The 18,754-nt window shown below is 32.6% G+C and overlaps 1 protein-coding gene across 1 annotated transcript; it reads right to left on the reverse strand.

Annotated features, from left to right (window-relative positions):
* Positions 1 to 11,786: 11,786 nt before the first annotated feature.
* Positions 11,787 to 15,283, reverse strand: LOC123207434. Its single transcript, XM_044624834.1, has 2 exons — positions 15,119 to 15,283; positions 11,787 to 12,560 (listed from the first exon to the last, which is right to left on the reverse strand). Exons 1-2 carry the CDS (start codon positions 15,183 to 15,185, stop codon positions 11,956 to 11,958), a joined length of 672 nt encoding a protein of 223 aa, XP_044480769.1. The 5' UTR covers positions 15,186 to 15,283; the 3' UTR covers positions 11,787 to 11,955.
* Between the last annotated feature and the right edge of the window lie 3,471 nt (positions 15,284 to 18,754).

An 18,754-nucleotide genomic window follows, 5' to 3' on the forward strand; every position in this document is an offset into this window, starting at 1 on the left:
GGTTAACCAAAAATTTGATTTGGTTAATTAGAATTTTTAGTTCGATTCAAAATCAACTCATTTTTAAATTTGTTTGTTTTTGATTTATAATTTTTTTTAAACTAAAAATTTGATTTAGTTAAAATATTGTCAAACTAGTTTAGTTAATTAGTTTTGAATATCTTTAGTTAACAATACTAATACCCCTAAATTAATATGTTACGATTGAGCCGAATTCAAAGATCGAAACAGTGTGATTTGGGTTAGGGTTTTCTTTAAGATACTAAAATGCAACCTTAAAACAACTTAAAATTTAAGCATACTGGTTTAGGTTCACTCTTCAATCCAAAAAGACCTGATGTGCTTATTATTATAATTTTGAGATTCTTAATAAAGATTTGACATAAAAATAAATTATATTGAAAAATAAAATAATAATATGACATATAATATAAATTTAGTAAGTGAATAAGCCTCGCACCTTAGAGTTGAAAAGAAATGTCAGCCGCTGTGGCGTGTGGAGTCAAAATCCATTGATATAAATATGATATGCCCACTGTCACCCTAAAATCAAGAGGAAGATGGTGAAGAAAAAGAAGGGAGTAAAAAGGTGCAAAAAGTAATTGAAAAGTTTTCATCTACCACACCAGTAAGGCAATAATAATAGCCTTTATTTACTTTCTATATTTTCAAGAAGGACTTTTTTAGTGTGTTGATGCTCTTAACTGAACAACATGTAATTGGACACGTGTCACATGATAATCGGTGGCTTTTTCGTTTAACCGTTTCATTTAGAGAAATTTTTTTTAAAAAAACTTACCTTTTTTTGGTCTAGCTTATAGAGGTATAATCCGTAAAATTACGACTCTTGCTAGATCCATAGGTTATGCAAACCATACTTGCATTAAAATCTAGAAATTTGGATTCATTGGTGTTTGAACATGTGACATGACCGTCCATGATCTGAAATGTTTTATCAATGTTATGTAGTCTTGTGCATCAAGATTATGTACGGTCTTGCATGACCAAAATTCACAATAACACCTTTAGGGTTTCACTGAGAAAGAAGATGAATTGTGCATTAGGTGATGTATGGTTGTGCACTCGAAAGAGGCACGTCTATAAGCAAAAGGATATAGCATGCTCATAAATAGTCAAGTGTACGATCATACATAGAAGGAATCATGCAAGTTTGTGATTAAATTATGAAAGCCCGTGCAGGACATTATTTCAAATGAATTTCTAAGATATTAATGGCTATTGAGGTGCCAAGAAGTGTCTGAGATATAAATGGATAGATTGGGCATGTGGAATGAATATATGAACCAACAACTAAAAGATTTGAATTATAGTTCCAAATATTCAAATATTGTTAGGGATTAGATAATCCCATGAAATATAAATAAATCAATACCTATATAAGACTCTAGTTGACACGAGGGAGAACCTATGACGTAGTCATAGACTCATAGATAAGGTAAAAGATAGTTCGTCAATTAATATCCATAGATAATATTGTCAGGATTGCAAGTCTATTAATTGGTTCAGAACTTACTAGAACGTAAATAGTCTGTTGATCAAGGTCCAAAGATTGAAATGTTAGAATCATAAGTCTATCAATTGACAATTAAATAAGACAACCAAGACTAAGAAGCCTTAGAGATCAGTCATAAGAGTGAGTACCAATTTTCCCTCCTTCTGTTGAGATTCGATCAACCTTAGAATTGAATAGAAAATAAACTTAGGATGCATAGAATAGAAAAGGAAAGGGATTGTAACATCCCACTCCAAACACATACTTCTCCTTGAAGTATGATCCAAAAAGCTTGTACAACTTAACTTCTTAAATTAAAAACAATGGAAAGTGATAAAGTAAGCAAGAAATTTCGCTTATACTTATGCATGCAAAAAGGTTCAATATTTAATTACTCAAATAATGGTATTTCAAAACATTGTTCTACTGAAAAAGTGCATAAGTATTCATAACAAACTGCATTGGAATACAAAAGACATGAATGGAATAATAAATAGCAAAAGATGATTTTGCCCTTTACTCTTATGCAGTTACTTGCTAAACTATTGGCTCCCTCGTATGTCTCGTTACTCATCTCTATTTACAAAACAACAGAAAATGAATGCGCTAGTGAAAACACTTAGTAAGTTGGTAACCTCTTGACACCTTGCACAAAACATAAAACTAAAAATCTGGCGTTCCTTTGGTAAAGCTAGATGTGGTCATAATTCGTCACTTTCGTGCCCTAACATAGGTTATCCACAAAGGTACTAAGGTCTAAGTTGATTTTTGTATATCTAATGTCCTGGTGAAAGCATATGACACCTTGTCTGTCTACTCACTATTGTGCTTTGCACACATGCCATACAACATATTAGGCTAGCTACTTATGATACCTTGATTACATAAAGAATCTGATCATACTCTCTCTTTTATGATAGACACTAGCTACGGGACTACTATCTGAAAACCATCCTTAGATGGCTCATACCATGGGTATATGTGATGTATTCTGTTGATCACGTGAGGAATTAACTGAAAGGCCACATTCTTTATGATGCACATTTGAACTAAACTATGTGGCTAATGTGCCTTTAATGTTGAGTACATGATGCATCTTATGGGTATTTATCTCTCATAAAACCTTATTTTTTTTCACTTATCTTGTTATTTACACACACAATTGATAATTATCTAGGTGTGTATTACTAGAATTGGAAAAACGAGCACCATGGAAATACATGCCACTTAGCCAAAGAAAAATGATAGAGAGTTGCCCGAAATAGGTGCTCTATTTAAATTTCTTGATTTTTTTACCTAAAATCAACTCAGTCTAGGTGTATGTCGTCTTCCACATAATTGGACACATCTTCCATGTTTGTTTGTCTTAATCTGCTAAGGTCTCTTAAGCTTCATATTTTTCATTTTCCCCTTTCTTACAATTAGTTTAGGGTAGAACGGTTTTTTCTACTTCTTGGTGCCTACACGAGCATGTATTGAAAAAGTACCCTCGTGTACCTCTACATAACCATACATGGGCGTGTCACGCTAGTTGCACCCTCATATGCTTGTTAACACCCATACACGACTATGTTAGACTCCCAACACGATGTCCACCTTTGGAATCCCATATGCGGTCGTGTATCACATACCACACGACCATGTGTGCCTTCCTCCTCTTATGACTATCACAAAAGAGGTGATATTTCCTTCTTTATGCAAAGGATACACAAACATGTATGATATCATACACTATTGTGTATTGCGATCTGGAAATTACAACTTTGCTGATTCTATGCTTTTTTGGCCAAATCCCAACAATCAATTCACACACGACTAATCCTAGCATGCTTCTAAGCAATTATAAACACTTTCCTCTAATTGTAAACATTTATACATGTATAACATCCTCAAATCGTATTAATTTTATCACCAAAGCATAAGTTTTATCCTAACTAACATGTATACAAGATTCATCATATCAATATAATATAGATTATCCACATATTAACATACATGAGATCATTATATCCCATTACAACACCCATAAATTCGTCATTCAACAACTTAGTGCATAATTCCCTTTAAGTCAATCTTAAAAAACCAAGAAGAGGGCCAACTTACTTGTCTTTCATTGAACAAACTAAGTCTTCACATGGTTATAGGATTTCCAACGATCGATGACTTTCTCTATAGACTAAAAATCTCTTCTTTCTTTTGGTGTACGACTGAGGCATGAAAATAATGGGAATTAGGTTAAACACTTTTTTTTATTTTCACTATCGAACGTGATACACAAGAGTGTATGGTGTTATACAGCTAAGTTAGTTTCTGATTTTGCCACGATTCTTATCTTATCTAAAATTCAAACTTTGCTAATGATGCACAACCATGTATACCAACATACACGGGTGTGCATCCCTCTAAAAAGTTATCTTTAACTCAATTAAAAATGCAAGAAAAAAAACTAAAATACCCTTCGGGTTACCTGTGGGTGCTATAAAATTATTCTTGCATACTGAGTGCTTATCACTCACCTCTTTCTTTTGATTTTGTAGATGAGAGGCATAGAGGTGATAGCAATAAGATAGTTGATCAATGATGGAGTGGCATACAACGGATTTGATCATTGTCATTATTATTATTATTATGATTGTTATCATTAATGTTAGACTTTATTTATTACACACACTGGTTAGTATCATAACAGATGATGTTAAGGAATTTATGCTTGAAATTTATTCTATTTATGAACCTAAAAATGGAAACACTACACACACTTTAGAACCATGGGTAAGTTCAAATGGTTTGTCTAAGGGCAAACATCGATTATGGTCTATCCAACATAAACGAAAGCAATAGGTAGGTTCTAGTTCAAATTATGATGAATTTTTTAATTATATTAACATTGATAATTTAATTGAAGTTTTGCAACAAAGTGAAAATTTTGATATTTTGACATGATGGAAATCACATCAAAATACTTGTTTTATATTTTCTATCATAACAAATGATGTACTGATGCCTCTAATGTCTACTATAGCATCAAAATTTGTTTTTAGTGTGGGTGGATGTGTTTGCAATAATAGATGATCGAACTTACACTCAATTATGGTCAAGACATTATGTGCATGAAAGATTAGATGATATCATAATTCAAGTTTTAAAATCGCGTAGCTAAAGATATTTTTGAAGAATTCAAAAACATAGATGTTTAAGATGAGTAAACAAGTATAGATAGATATTGATACTTGCAAATAGTATAATTCAGTTTATTTTTATTATGTACGATTTATTTTATTTTTTATTATATAATCACAGTTTTTCTCTATAAGTGAGACATTTTCAATAAAATTTTAGATGTGTTACCCTTATTTCATAATAATTTGAAAATGGTTATGAATTATACATTTTAATTTTAAAAAAATTAATAGCTTAGCCTTAGAAAACCCTCAACTTTGCTTGTTAAGGGCTCATGGAGGCACAACCTAAAGGGCCATCAGACATGAAAAGTCACGCTAACGCCGACACATCACAGCCTGTTACCATGTCAACTTTAGGTAATTTTGATGACTTTAATAAAAATCTTCAATAGATTCTACAGTGTATCACTTCACTATAATTAATTTTTTGTGTATGTCTACAAATACAAAAATCTAAAAGGTAAAGAAGGTATAAAAAATGACTTTTTAATTTTTATGTTTTATTTTATAATATTCAATTTCTAAACAAGAACGTATATTTGTATAAGAGCAAAACTATATATACATATTTTGAGTATATAAAATAGATATATAGATGATGTGTTATTATATTATTGAGTATTATTTTATTATTAATTCAAAATCATTAACGACAGATGTGTAGAATTAGTTGTAATTATACACTAAGAATAATGAACAAAATGAGATTTTTAAAGTGATTTAACTCATAGATCAAAAGTCTACATTCATTGTTATATTATTAAGTTTTCAGAAGGGATTTTGGCAAAGTAAGATATGAGAACATAAAATATCATTTTTTTACCTCTTTACAATTATATTTATAGGACAAAGGTATAGATTATTGAGTAATAACATAGTTAAAAGCAAATATATTTATACCATGGTATATTAAATCTAAATATTTAAGGAAATATGTTGATTGTGCTATCTTGTAAAAGTAAGAAATGATTACTATCCCAAAGAAGTATATGATAAAGGTGAACTGCAAAAAAGCAAGTTGTGAAATTCATAAGGCTTACTTTTCTCACTATTTTTGGATAGAGGAACTTTTACACCTGTTTTTTTAGCAACTTATGTGCAAATGACATGTTTAGTCACTACATAGTACTTGCATAACTTTTTACCCACTAATACCTCTCTTCAAATATATATTTTTAGAGAAAATATAGACCCAAAAAAACGTGTTGACTTAAAATTACTTTATACTCTTATAAAGAAAAGTAAAACATTCTCATAAGCATGATAAAACACATCTTAAATTGCATGCAAAATGGTGTCTAAAGATCAACTTAATATCATAATACATAACAACCAATAATCACTGTTTGAAAGTATAATAAACCTAATTCATAAAAATGTGCATAGCTATAATACAAATGTCAACTAATTTCGACAACATAAAAACAATCATATAAACTGAAAATCACACTAAACTTCATCCTCAAGCAATTCGCCTAAGGCTAACCTACTAATTCCCTCACATACCCCACTACTGACCTTATCTACCTGTAAAACAATACAAAATAAATACGTGAGTGTAAAAGTACTCAATAAGTAAGTGACCTATTCAGGCACCACAATAAAAGATAGCTCAACTAGTGTTCTAATACTCTGTTTTACTCTTAGCTCAATAAAGATATACTCTCATATATTTTCTAGTATCCAAGATGTCTATTCAAATTATACTACGACATTTCATATATCCTTCCTACGTAAGTATTGTCATCTCAAATGATTAGTCCTAAGCTCATGGTATCAATCAGATACCTATCTCTTGATTTTGGACATCTTGAATATCCTGTAAAAACATATGCAAAATGACATCCTAGATGTCTAACTAAGACTAGTGCATATAACATAACACTAGTTCGGCTTATGGCTAACTAAGCTTCGACACCTTGGTTACGCAAGAAATCTAATCATAATCTCTCCCTTTCATATATGCATAGCTACAAGACCATTAACTAAAAAATAATTCTTGGATGGCCTCTAACACGAACATGTACATGAAACATCTTATTGACCACGTGACAAATAAATTAGTGCAATTCTCCCTTTCTATGCACCCTTAAAATAAAATGAATTGTTATGCATCTTGGTGCGAAGTGCATGAAACATCTCATAGTTATCTAACTACAACCTAAATCTTTCCCATATTACATGCCACATTGCACACAACTGGTGGCTATGATTGTTTACTTAGTCGTTTGTCACTTTTATGAACTTTCTTAAATTTGATTTGAATCCACTTTATTCAAGGTATGTGTCGTCTTCTACATATTTAGACACCTTTCATTTACTAAACACCTTAATTCTCCTCTAATTAGGCTCTTTAGGTTTTTTTCCATTTTTGATCAACACACATCATATGGGTAAATAGTAATTTGTCCTACATGTACATGTGTGATTGACCTTGCACACCCTGTTCACCTTAATGACTATGCACGAGCGTGCACTTTTTTTAGTCACAATCGTGCATTGTTATGCTAACTAATGGTCTTCTAACCTTTCCTAACATCCTTTAAGTTCATCCTTATAATACAAAATCATAATCGTGATCCCCGTGCATAACTAGATCATCATCTTCCTAGCGCATGTGCATCCATTCACCTTCTTGTGCACCATCATCTATCCTAAAAATTTTAGCATTTTTCGATGAACAGGCTACATTCCCTAGTGCAGGAAATGTAAGTCTCCACCCTATAAGTCATTTTTGTCATCCCATGACATTTAAACACATGGATATCATACAGATAAAAAAAATCATACTAGACATCACACATATCTTAAGTTTTGTCATGTTCATTGCCATTTACATATATCTAGCATGCTTATTTCGTATCTTTATCACAAATTGTAAATAGAATTCACCCAAACATATAATACATGTTTCACAAAATCATAATCAAAGCAATGGGATGACCAAAGCCTACTTACAAAACTTCCTATGTCAAGCTGGTCTTCGCGTGGCTTTGAGAAATTTTCAATGATCCAAACCCTATTTTGGTGGCTTCTGGTCACACAAAAGAACTCTCTCTCAACTTTTGTCTCTATCTTAGGACTCTCGAAAATATGAAGTGTAAGTGAATTCAACCACAACACCAACTCCTTTTTATTTTGGCCAAATAACGTCACTCATAGCCGTGCAACCTCTTTTCACAACCATCCAAACGTTTTCATAGTGAAAATCACATCACACGATCTCTAAGAATGTGTTTATCCAAAATTCAAACATTGCATATGATCATACATCTCCTTATGCAGAGGCTTTCATGGTGACCAACTGACACTATTCATCATTTTCAGTGCATAAGCCTATGACATCTCCATGCATGGTTGTATGCCCTCCCATATTTAAAAAAAATTAATTGTCCTGCAAAAAAAAGGCTATTCTATCCTTCACGGCACATGCACAGTCTTGTACTCTTGGTATGCACGATCATATAGTGTAATTTGACTTTAACACTTGAGCACAAATTAAATCCAAAGTGAAAATAACTAAATCACCCTCACAACATACTTGTGGGTGTGACACATTCTAAATCACCCTTCATACCTTTGTTTGGTAGGTCGTGTTTGCACGCCTCATTTTTACCATTCAAATTATCATTTCATACAAGAATTAGTTTGACAAAAAGAAAATAGTATAAGCGTGTTGGCAAGAGATCCTTTACACGAGGAGAAAAAAAAAACCTTCTCCCAAAATTCGATGTTGTTTTGAGTATAGGCCTCCCTCAAAGTCTGCCTCTTTTTGAGTTTTTTCCAATATCCCATACTAGACCTGGCCACGGTTCATGAACCGCCGGTTTCGGTTCGAAACCGCCGGTTCACGGTTCGAAAATATAAGGACCCTGAACCGAAACCGTAACAGGACGGTTCGTCCACGGTTCGGAACCGCCGGTTCCGGTTCATGGCCCCGGTTCGGAACCGACGGTTTTGATTCGGAACCGACGGTTTCGATTCGAAACCGATATTGAACCATCAATTCTAATACATGATCTTGATTTAATTTTTAAATTATTAATTACAATAATTGAAATTTAAAAGAAAGGCTTGGACTTAATTTTTCAATTAAGCTTCCTACGTATCTTCTTGGGGTTTAGAAGAATCAAAGCCTACGTAGTTCTCTTACCTTTGCATATCTAATAGCTGGCAGTACCCCCTTACCTTATCATTCACCTCCACTATCTTGAGTATTATTTTCCGTCGTCATCGAACTATCTGTAGTTAAATCAAGCGATTCTTCATTGAAGTCTACTTTTATTTCTTGTTGTCGTAATTCGGCTCTTGTCCAATCGTCCACGCATACTTGAGCTTCAATAGATTCGGGAGCCAAACTTGATCGTCTCTCATCCAATATATTACCCCCTTAACTAAAAGCTTGTTCTACTGCGACAGTTGATACCGGTGCTGCTAGAACTTGTTTAGCAATAGCTGTCAATATTGGAAAAGTTGATGCGTGTCGACTCCACCATTCTAAAACTGGAAAGTCTTTACCTATATTGCTGTCACCAAACTCAAAAATAGTAGTTAAATAAATATCAAGCTCCGAGGTGGAGCCTAATGTTCCTCTTGGTCTTTTGCCCCTTTGCATCATAATACGATCACCATAACTCATATTTTGGGTTGATGATGGGGCAATAGGTGGTAGAGAGGAAGAAGAACCACCATAAATTAATGCATATTCAGCATAAATTTCTTTAATTAAATTCATAATATTAGTTATAGTTAATGGAATATTAACTTCATCTAATTGCAAACATTCATAATATAATGTCAAATAATCTGTGACACCATCTAATTTAAATCTAGGATCAAAAAAACATGCAACAAGAAAAAGTTCTGGAATTATTTTATAGTAATTTAACCATTTTGTTTTCATTAAAGAAACAGCTTCTTGTAAAAGAATATCTTGTTCGGCTTCTTGTAAAGCTCCAATAATATTAACAGCTTCATTTAAAAATAAATGAGAAGTGGGATAATAAACCCCACTTAAAGTATATGTTGCATTATTAAAATTTTTTAATACATTTAAAATTTTTGAACAAATATCCCAATGTTGGGGATATAATATAATTTGTGGCACATTTTGTGAAATAAATGAGCATAATAAATCCTTATAATCAAATGACTCGTTGAGTAATTCATATGTTGAATTCCAACGAGTCGGCACATCTTTAGGAAATCTTTTTGGTCTTTTATTATGTTGTTTACAAAATTTACCCCATTCTTTCATAATTTGGGGATGTGTCCATAAATATGAAATTGCTATTTTTATTGGACTAATAAAATTATTAAGACATTCTAAACCATCTTGTACACATAAATTTAACACATGACATGCACATCTAATATGAAAAAATCTACCACCTAAATTAGGTCTGCAAATTTCAATTAATTTATTTATTGAGGCAGTATTTGAACGTGCATTATCAAATGAAATTGAAAAAATTTTATAAAGTAATTTATATTCTTCTAATATTCCTTTAATTATTCTATAAATATTATCAGCCGTATGTCGTTCATCAAACATCCTAAATGATAAAATTCTTTTTTGTAATAGAAAATCATCATCTATCCAATGACAAGTTATACCCATATAAGAGTGAACTTGCCAATGGTCACTCCAAATATCACTACATAGAGATACATGTCCATTAAAATTTGTAAAAAATTGAATTAACTCTTTTTTTTGTTTTTTATATAAACTAAATAATGTTCTTTTTAATGTATTTCTTGGAATAGTTTTATATGCAGGATTTAATGCAGTTTTACAATAATTATTAAAACCTAAATTTTCACCAAAACTAAATGCTAAATGATCTATTGCTACCATTTTTGCAAATTCTTCTTTACTTTTATTATCACTATACATAAATAAAGATTTGTGTGTAGAAGAACCATACCCGGTTATTTGTGTTTGACCTCGGCTTTGTCCCATTTTTTCCGGATGTTTTGACTCCAAGTGCCTTTTGAATGTTTCGTATCCACCTCCTTGTTTGAATTTGTAAATTCGCCTACAATAATTGCAAGCAACATCAAAATTACCATCTTCCTTTTGCATTTTCTTGAAATGAATTTTGAAAATATCGGATGTAGGAATTTTTTGAGATTGTTGTTCCATCTCCATTTGTTGTTGATGTTGTTGTTGTTGCTCCACCTCTTCATATTGGTTTTCACTTTCTTGTGAATGAAAATCATCTATAAATTGATTTTCATTCACATTTGATATATGTGAATATTGACCAAATCTTCGTGAACCGGAAGAATTTCCACTACTTGCCATTTTTTGATAATAAATAAAATTAATTATATAAATAAATTATATGATTAATTATAAAAGATAATAAAATAATAATAAATAAAATTAATTATAGAAATAAATTCTATAATTAATTATGAATTGTATAAAAAAAATTGAAATTGAAATTAATAAAAAAATAAGAAAGAATTTAATTAAATTTAAGAAAATTTAATTGAATTGAAAGATTGAGAGAATATTAAGAGTTTAAAGAATGAGAATGAGAGTTTGAAGGATTGAGTGAGAGAGTAGAGAGATTGAGATTTGAGAGAATAGAATTTAAAGGGGTATATATAGAAAAAAAATTTTTTGAAAAAAATTAGAAATAGGGGGGTAAATTGAAATTTCAAAAAATTGCAGGGGACCAACGGTCCCCTGCAAATTTTCTTCAAAAGGCAACGGTTCCCTGCGCAGGGAACCGTTGCCTTTTTAAATAAAATTCAAAAAAAAATAAAAAAAATTTCAAAAAATTTTCAAATTTTTTTCGGTTCAGCACAGTAAACCGCCGGTTCATAAACCGGTGTGAACCGGCGGTTCCACGGTTTCGATTTATGTGAACCGGAACCGAACCGTAGAGCCACGGTTTCGGTTCCGGTTCACTGCCGGTTCCGGGTCTGCCGATTCCGGTTCCGGGTTTAGCCGGGCCGGTTTCGGTCCGGTTCACGGGCCAAACCGGCCCGTGGCCAGGACTATCCCATACTAAATATTGTTCTTTTTTATTTTTATAATTTCTCATGAGCCTAAAAGAAGTCTAAACAACCGCAAAACATACGTCATAACATACAATTTTACATTCAGAATTTTACAACAACAAATGAATGACATGAATTTGCATACAATCGAATTTATAAATAGATAACAAATTACAGAAGCCAAGTAAACCCATACAATATCATAAAAAAGACCTTAAAAAACAAGTGGGACTTCTCTAAACAAGATCATAAATCAAACCCATAAGCCGCTGCAATCAAAGTTGTAACAACATATGGCCATAAGTGATGGGGTTTACGCAAATCATCAGCACCACTGCATTCATCATTAGCGCCACTAAAACACCCAGGCCTTGATATTTTAGCCACACCATCCTCAAAAAGAAAGCTTGCATTATGCTTGCCATTGCTAAACAAGACACACCAGAAATAGGGAGACCCACCGTCCGTACCACTCACAGCAGCCCCAACTTCAGTGTGATTATTACTATATAGAATATCTAAGCTTTTGCTGTTTTCCATCAGGATTTCCGAAAAGGCTATAGAGGGACTGGCATAAGATGACTGGCAGCCTAACAAACGACCAGTAATTTGAGAAAGGGAAGATGCAAGAACACCACAATTGGGGGCAAAAGTGTCTGCAAATGAAGAATCAGGAGGTTTCTTGGCATCTTTCCCTCCTACAGCATCACAATCGCCTTCATATGCTTTTATATACTGCAAAGCAATGCATGCCAGGCCTGCGTTATCATAGAGGGATGATTCCTTGTGTGCAGTTCTATTTTTGTTGAGCACAGCCACCAATTCATCAGCAGGATTGTCAGTTACTTTTACTGTAGTCATTTGAAATGTCACAATAAAGATATGCTCAGCATAATGACACAATTTAATCAAGGATTTGGAAGAAGAAATAGAATTCTGCTATCAAGGCAAACAACAATAAATGTCATTCTTTGGTCAGAAATAGTTCATAACCTGCTATCCAGAATTGTGGTTTACTGGTTAACTGCCGTCTATTCATTATTGAAAAAGCATAGAAATACATCAAAGATACAAATCTTACAAGTTAGAATAGAAGGAGAAGATAAATGCTTTACAGTTTTCAGTATATAAGAAAATGATGCATATTTTTTAAGTTACTTTCCGTAACTCATAAAATATCTGGAGTACTTAAATGCTTCAGATGTCTTATAGATTCGTGTGACAGTTCCTACATTATGAGATAAACTGTGCAAAGGCTGAAAAAGCACTGAGCAAAGGTTATGTAGGAAGCATAGCACACGACTAAGATTCCATTTCATAAGCCAACAGACTTTTATTTATTATTCAATATGAGGATTGGTTCTCTCCCAACAGGCTATATACTTATCTCTTAGCTCTTCTAACTCTTCTGGATTTCTCCGTTTCTTGCTTATTCTCCTTGATTCTATCCTCCTTTCCCTCTATTCCTACAGCTTATGGTCTCTCTTCCTATATCTCGTCTATTTCTCCATTCTCCATCCTCTTCATTGTATGCTCTTGAGCTCCATCAGGAAAAGAACTTTAAAAATATCGAGGGAGACTAATCCAAAGAAAACTTCTTTCAGTAAACTTTGAAATCACTTTGTTGATGAGGGCTTCAATCTGGCTTCACTTCAGTAATGGCCTCAACTGTTTTTTCTTAAAATAAACTGATTGAAATAGTTATTTATGACAATCTAGACAGACGGAAGAGTGGTGAACAACTCCTCTTCACTGCACAATGAATGAGTAAAAGTTTTGATGCTAGCAACTTACTAGTCTCCAAAATAGCTTTTCCCCTTTATGAGATCACATCAATATTGTGTTTCAAAATATCACATTAGAAGAAATGCTAAGTATGATCTATCAAAGACATTGTTGTTCCCTTATTCCCCCCCTCATGTTCATATGTGTCCATCAAACTTCTATCATTAGCAAATAATTTAACCATTATCCTGTAACATTGCCAAATCAACATCCCATTGTCGTAATTAAATGACAAAAATGTATACATGCGTCAGAATAAGGAGTAAACAAGTCAATAAGAAATTGTTGTTAGCATTCCTCAATGCCCTATTCACCATTCAGGTGTTACATTAAAAGTCCTTGCCATCTGCGGATCCGGCTTAGTTTTGGCTGCATAACTATAACTGGCATATGAAAAACTAGAAGAGAGATAAAAAAAAGTACTAATTGCACAAAGGACAAGAAATGCAAAAAGCACAAGGATGGCTTGTATTTAAATCAAATGATGATAGGCAGCTAGACACAAATAAACCCCCAAATAATTCAAAAACAGAAACAAAGCCTCTGTTTATCCATGAACACAGACAATAACACTTAAGATTTCTTGTTTATCCCTTTCCAAAGATTGAACCAGAATTTTAGGCATTACTATGTCAAGCAAAATATCTAACTCAAACATGTAAACTAAAACCCTACCTTATCGTTATGCTTCGAATGTATATAATACCCAAACTGAAACCTTCAGAAAGATGCTTTTTGACAAGCAGCATAATATCTCTCCTTTCTTCAGCTCTCCTTTTATTCATCTATGTTGCTTATGTTTTGTGCACAAGGTGCTTCCTTCTTTATGCACATACAATATTCAGTGTAATAATATGGATACATGTAATACCATTTGTAATATATGAACCCCATTAGGCAATATATTAATCATTTTAGACATAAAACTCTCACGATTTTGTTTTTAGTTTTTCAATTCAGAAAACCACTAAGTCTCAGTAATGGGAAGGGAGTCTTTACAATGATGTCGGATTTGAAACCTCATCCTTATCTTATTCATCATAACTCTCTATACTAAGCTTGACGATATCAATATACCGCACTAGTTTTAGAAATCAAGTATGCAAAGGAAAGAAACATCAGCATAAGTTCAGGTGAATTTGGTTTTAGTTTCCAGAGCTCAGCCACTCAACATTGTTACAAAAGTGTTGACTTTTATGTTCTTTGACATCCTTTGGCTTTCTGAACACTAAAAAAGATCAAATTTTCAAATCGCTCACCCAAATCTTTCAAAACAAAACGAAAAATAGAAAATAGAAAACAGCAACAGAAATTTCAGTAGAAATTTCGAAGAATAAATAGTTTAAGACCGGTTAGTTAGTAAGAGATCTGCTCAAATCTAAGCATGGCATAAGCACCAATGAACTTAACAAAGCATTAATGATCTCAAGAGAAGTAACTAACTACATTCTGCAAAAATGAAAATAAACCCATATAAATTACAGAAGGAAGAAACAATAAGATTCAAAGAAACGAAGTAGTGAAGCAGATCAAGCATTTGTAGTAACGGATAACCATTATTCAAAGTTCAAAACCATAATGCACTAGATTATTGATGGAGAAAAAGTAAAGGAAGAGGGGTTACATTGAATGTTGGCAGTAGCTGAAACGAAGAGAAATGTGGTTAGAAGAAGCCACAAAGCCGTTGCCATTTTCGTAGAGTTACTAAGAATTTCAGAAAAAATTTGAAGAGAGATGAAACAGAGGAGCACAGTCGGTGCTCTTTCTTGTCTACTTAATTTTTTTTTTTTTTGGGTTAAGTTGTCTACTTCGTTTATTTGAAGATTGATCACCGACACTATCGGCAACCGGGTCTCGGGTTTAACCCAACTCATGTGCCTGCTGTCTTTTGAATTACCATTTTACCTTTGCCACAATTTTGCTGTAATTTTTATACATAAATAACATGATGTGAATATATAATTAAAAATTATTTTATTTTTAATTTTTATTTATTTAATTATATAATAATATATTATTTTTTATATATAAAATTATATCGATAATATTATTATTTTTTAATATTAAATTTATAAATTATCATAATAATATTCAAGTCAGGTATCTTTAATTATACCCGAATAATAAGTAATAACAAAACCAATTGTTATCAATTTAAATATGGGCCAAAAGGCTTATTCCCACTGCTGGATTCACCTTGTATCTCCCTCTCTTGGGCCTGCGAGAGTAGACTTTTTTTGAATATCAAGTTCAGTTGCTGCTGAATATTTCTGAAGTGGTGAAATGAGGGAATTTGGGATTTCTTCTTTTCTTGCATACTAAATGTACTTATTTAATTTGGTGTTTGTTGTAATTTCCTCAACAATTTACTTGGATGTTTGTTGGGATTTTTTGGGGCCCTGTTGGCTCATCTAATCTTTTTGCGCTTTCAAAGGATTATAAATCACAACTTAATTTCTTGGTTCTGCATGTATTTGACAGGATACAGCTTGACCCATTGGGGGTTTATAGGCCCCCTGTTATACTAACACAGTTGCAGATCAAAGACTTGGGTAGTAAATATTGCATGTTCCTTATTATCTACACTTATATACTGCCTTTCAACTTTGTACCATGTGTTGTTCAGAATTATCAATCTCTTTTGGATCAAAGACACATCAACCTTCTATTCATTTAAGAAGAAATTTTTTTTTTTTGTTGAAATGTGCGGTAAACAATTCAGCTAAAGAAACATGTTGGTAAACATTTTTTGCTTGTTCTTCTGGCAGTGGTTATTATATAAATAATGTTTATCCTATCTTCTGCTGATCAAGCTGAAATCTTAATATCATAGTAAAAATATACTACATGAGCCACTACACTGAGATAGCGAGAATAATAAAAGTTCTAAATTGTGGTGCTGTGAGGGAAAACTCTGATAGGATGTGGACCACTGTTGCTCTGAATATGGATTGTTACAAAAATTTTAGTGAGATTGAAGTTACAATATGTTTAGGTACTGACGGGCTCCTTGAAGTAAAGAAATTTTATTGGTTTCGGAATGCCATTTTATATTTTTCCATCTTATGTTAAAGATTGTTTTCATCTCAGAGGCTATGTTGGAATAAAATATCGAAAACATTGCTCTACATTCTCATTCTGATTTGCTTTATGGCAGTTTTTGTGTACACTAGTTCCTGAGGTTTGGAAATTTTCTTGGGTTCTTGAGGTAGCACAGTATGCTTCAGATGCTGGAAATGGTAAATCTGCCTTCAATGATGTTGAACAATGTCTCAGGTATCCTAAATTTATCACCTCCCTGCAACTTATGGTTTTGCTGTGTAATCTGGTGTCTCAGTTGCAATCAATGTACTCATAATTGTCTGATGGGGCAGCACTCATTAAGTTCATACTGTTAAAAGTTCTGAAGCACTAATATTTAATCAAACCAGTAATCTACTCTTGATGGGCCTTGGAAGATCGGGATTCATTGCTTCTGCATGTGTCAAGAAAAGAAGGATAAACTTCTGTGAAAACAATGAAAGCAAAGATTGGAACTGCTGTTAATGCATTGGACAGGTAATGCTGTGTTTGCTCTTTTTTGGAACCTTCATTAATAGTGTGATTCTAAGTACAGTGTTTGCTAACTAGCTCTCAAAAAAAAAAAAAAAACATCTACATTCTTTCTTTAGTTTTCTCTCTTAGTGTAAGATCTCTGGTTTAATAGTCTAACCTACGATCAAAATATTATCCATTTTGTGTTCATCATAGTGCTCACAAGTTATTTGTCAAATATTTCATTTCTAAACAATGTAGGATGCACACACATAGACCCAACATCTCTCTCATACTTTGTAAATGTCATACTCATCAAGAGGAGCTTCAGTTTCTCATATTCTCTCTCTCAACAGTCTCCTCTAATCCATCCCTTCTGATGTGTTAAATAAAGAAAAATCTATGGTTGATGCTTATACAAGTGCAGACGAAGAGGCCGAAATTGAAATTGTTTTTTGGACCTAGAAACTAAATATTGTAAATTGATGTGCATATTTTTGGTAAAAATTGTGAAGGATTGTTAAATGCAGTGTTACATGAATTAAAAGTTTTCTTTCTGAGTCATTTGAATAGCATGGTCTCTTTTTATTATAGAATTTGTTTTTCTTAGTTTCTTACTAATTTGATATTATAAATGATAACTTCTTTGTAACTCTCTCGTAAACATGTAAGACTGAATTTGAACCAAATTGAGTCTGAACATGGCTCGGCTCATTTTATTGAAGGCGAGCCTGAGCTTTAGCTTTGGCTCAGCAAGCCTAACAAAATGACTGCTCGTGATTGGCTCGTTTTGTAGCTATGAAATTCAAGATCAATTCAAACATTCTTAAGACAATGCAACCAGATAATCAGAGGTGAACGTATTACTCTACTCCAAATGAATGTGTTTGGCTCAAAGGTGGGAGAAATGCTAGAGAGTTGAAGTCTTTCACGAAAGGAGGAACTGAAACCAGGAGTCAAAGACAGAAGCAATGGAGTCATGACGACACCGATGAGTTGTAGACAAAGGCAAGAGGAGGCATAGTCATAACAACAGAATGGGAGAAATGTAGCCAACAGTGTCAAAAAGTCAAAGACAGAAGTAAGAGTCACTGTGAGAGAATAGGAGAAATATAGCCAACATCGTCGAAGAGTTGAAGACAAAAGCACCAAAGCCGAGGTGTCAATGGGCCAGGTTGGGCCAGCTCCGGCTCGGCCCATCAAGTTAATGGGCAAGTCGAGCCTGAAGCCCAAACAGTAATGAATTTTCGGATAGAACTGATTCATTAATATATACAGGCCCAACCCATATAATAATAGACCTTAATTGGGCCGAGCTTTAAATATTAAAAAAATTTATTTAAAACTTTTAAATACAAATTATTTTTCAATTATTAAAATCGAAGATAGTACCATAAATATTTTATTTATAATTTATCACTTATGACGGAGAAATATCGTGATTACATATTAAAAAATATTATAAATTGTAACATAGTATAAATAAATTAATTTGCATACTATATAAATTATAAAACATAAATAAATATATACTATGATAATATTCAAAGGGATTGAATTCATTTAATACTTGATCTATTTGTAATATTTTGTAATGATAAAATTAAAATAAAAATAAAATTATAAACACAAAGAATTATTATTTGTGAATTTAAATATTTTATGAAAGAGAGTTGATAAGAGAAAATAAGATTAAAAATATAATAAAATAATTTAGATTGAGAGA

The sequence above is a fragment of the Mangifera indica genome, unplaced genomic scaffold, assembly GCF_011075055.1.
Source record: "Mangifera indica cultivar Alphonso unplaced genomic scaffold, CATAS_Mindica_2.1 Un_0077, whole genome shotgun sequence".
Taxonomy (NCBI): Eukaryota; Viridiplantae; Streptophyta; class Magnoliopsida; order Sapindales; family Anacardiaceae; genus Mangifera; species Mangifera indica.

Excerpts from the sequence above, each read along its gene's own strand:
- LOC123207434 (XM_044624834.1), bottom strand. The coding sequence starts at position 15,185 with ATGGCAACGGCTTTGTGGCTTCTTCTAACCACATTTCTCTTCGTTTCA. Across the intron at positions 12,561-15,118 it reads AGCTACTGCCAACATTCAAT|TAAAAGTAACTGACAATCCT; the intron begins GTAACCCCTCTT and ends AAATGACTACAG.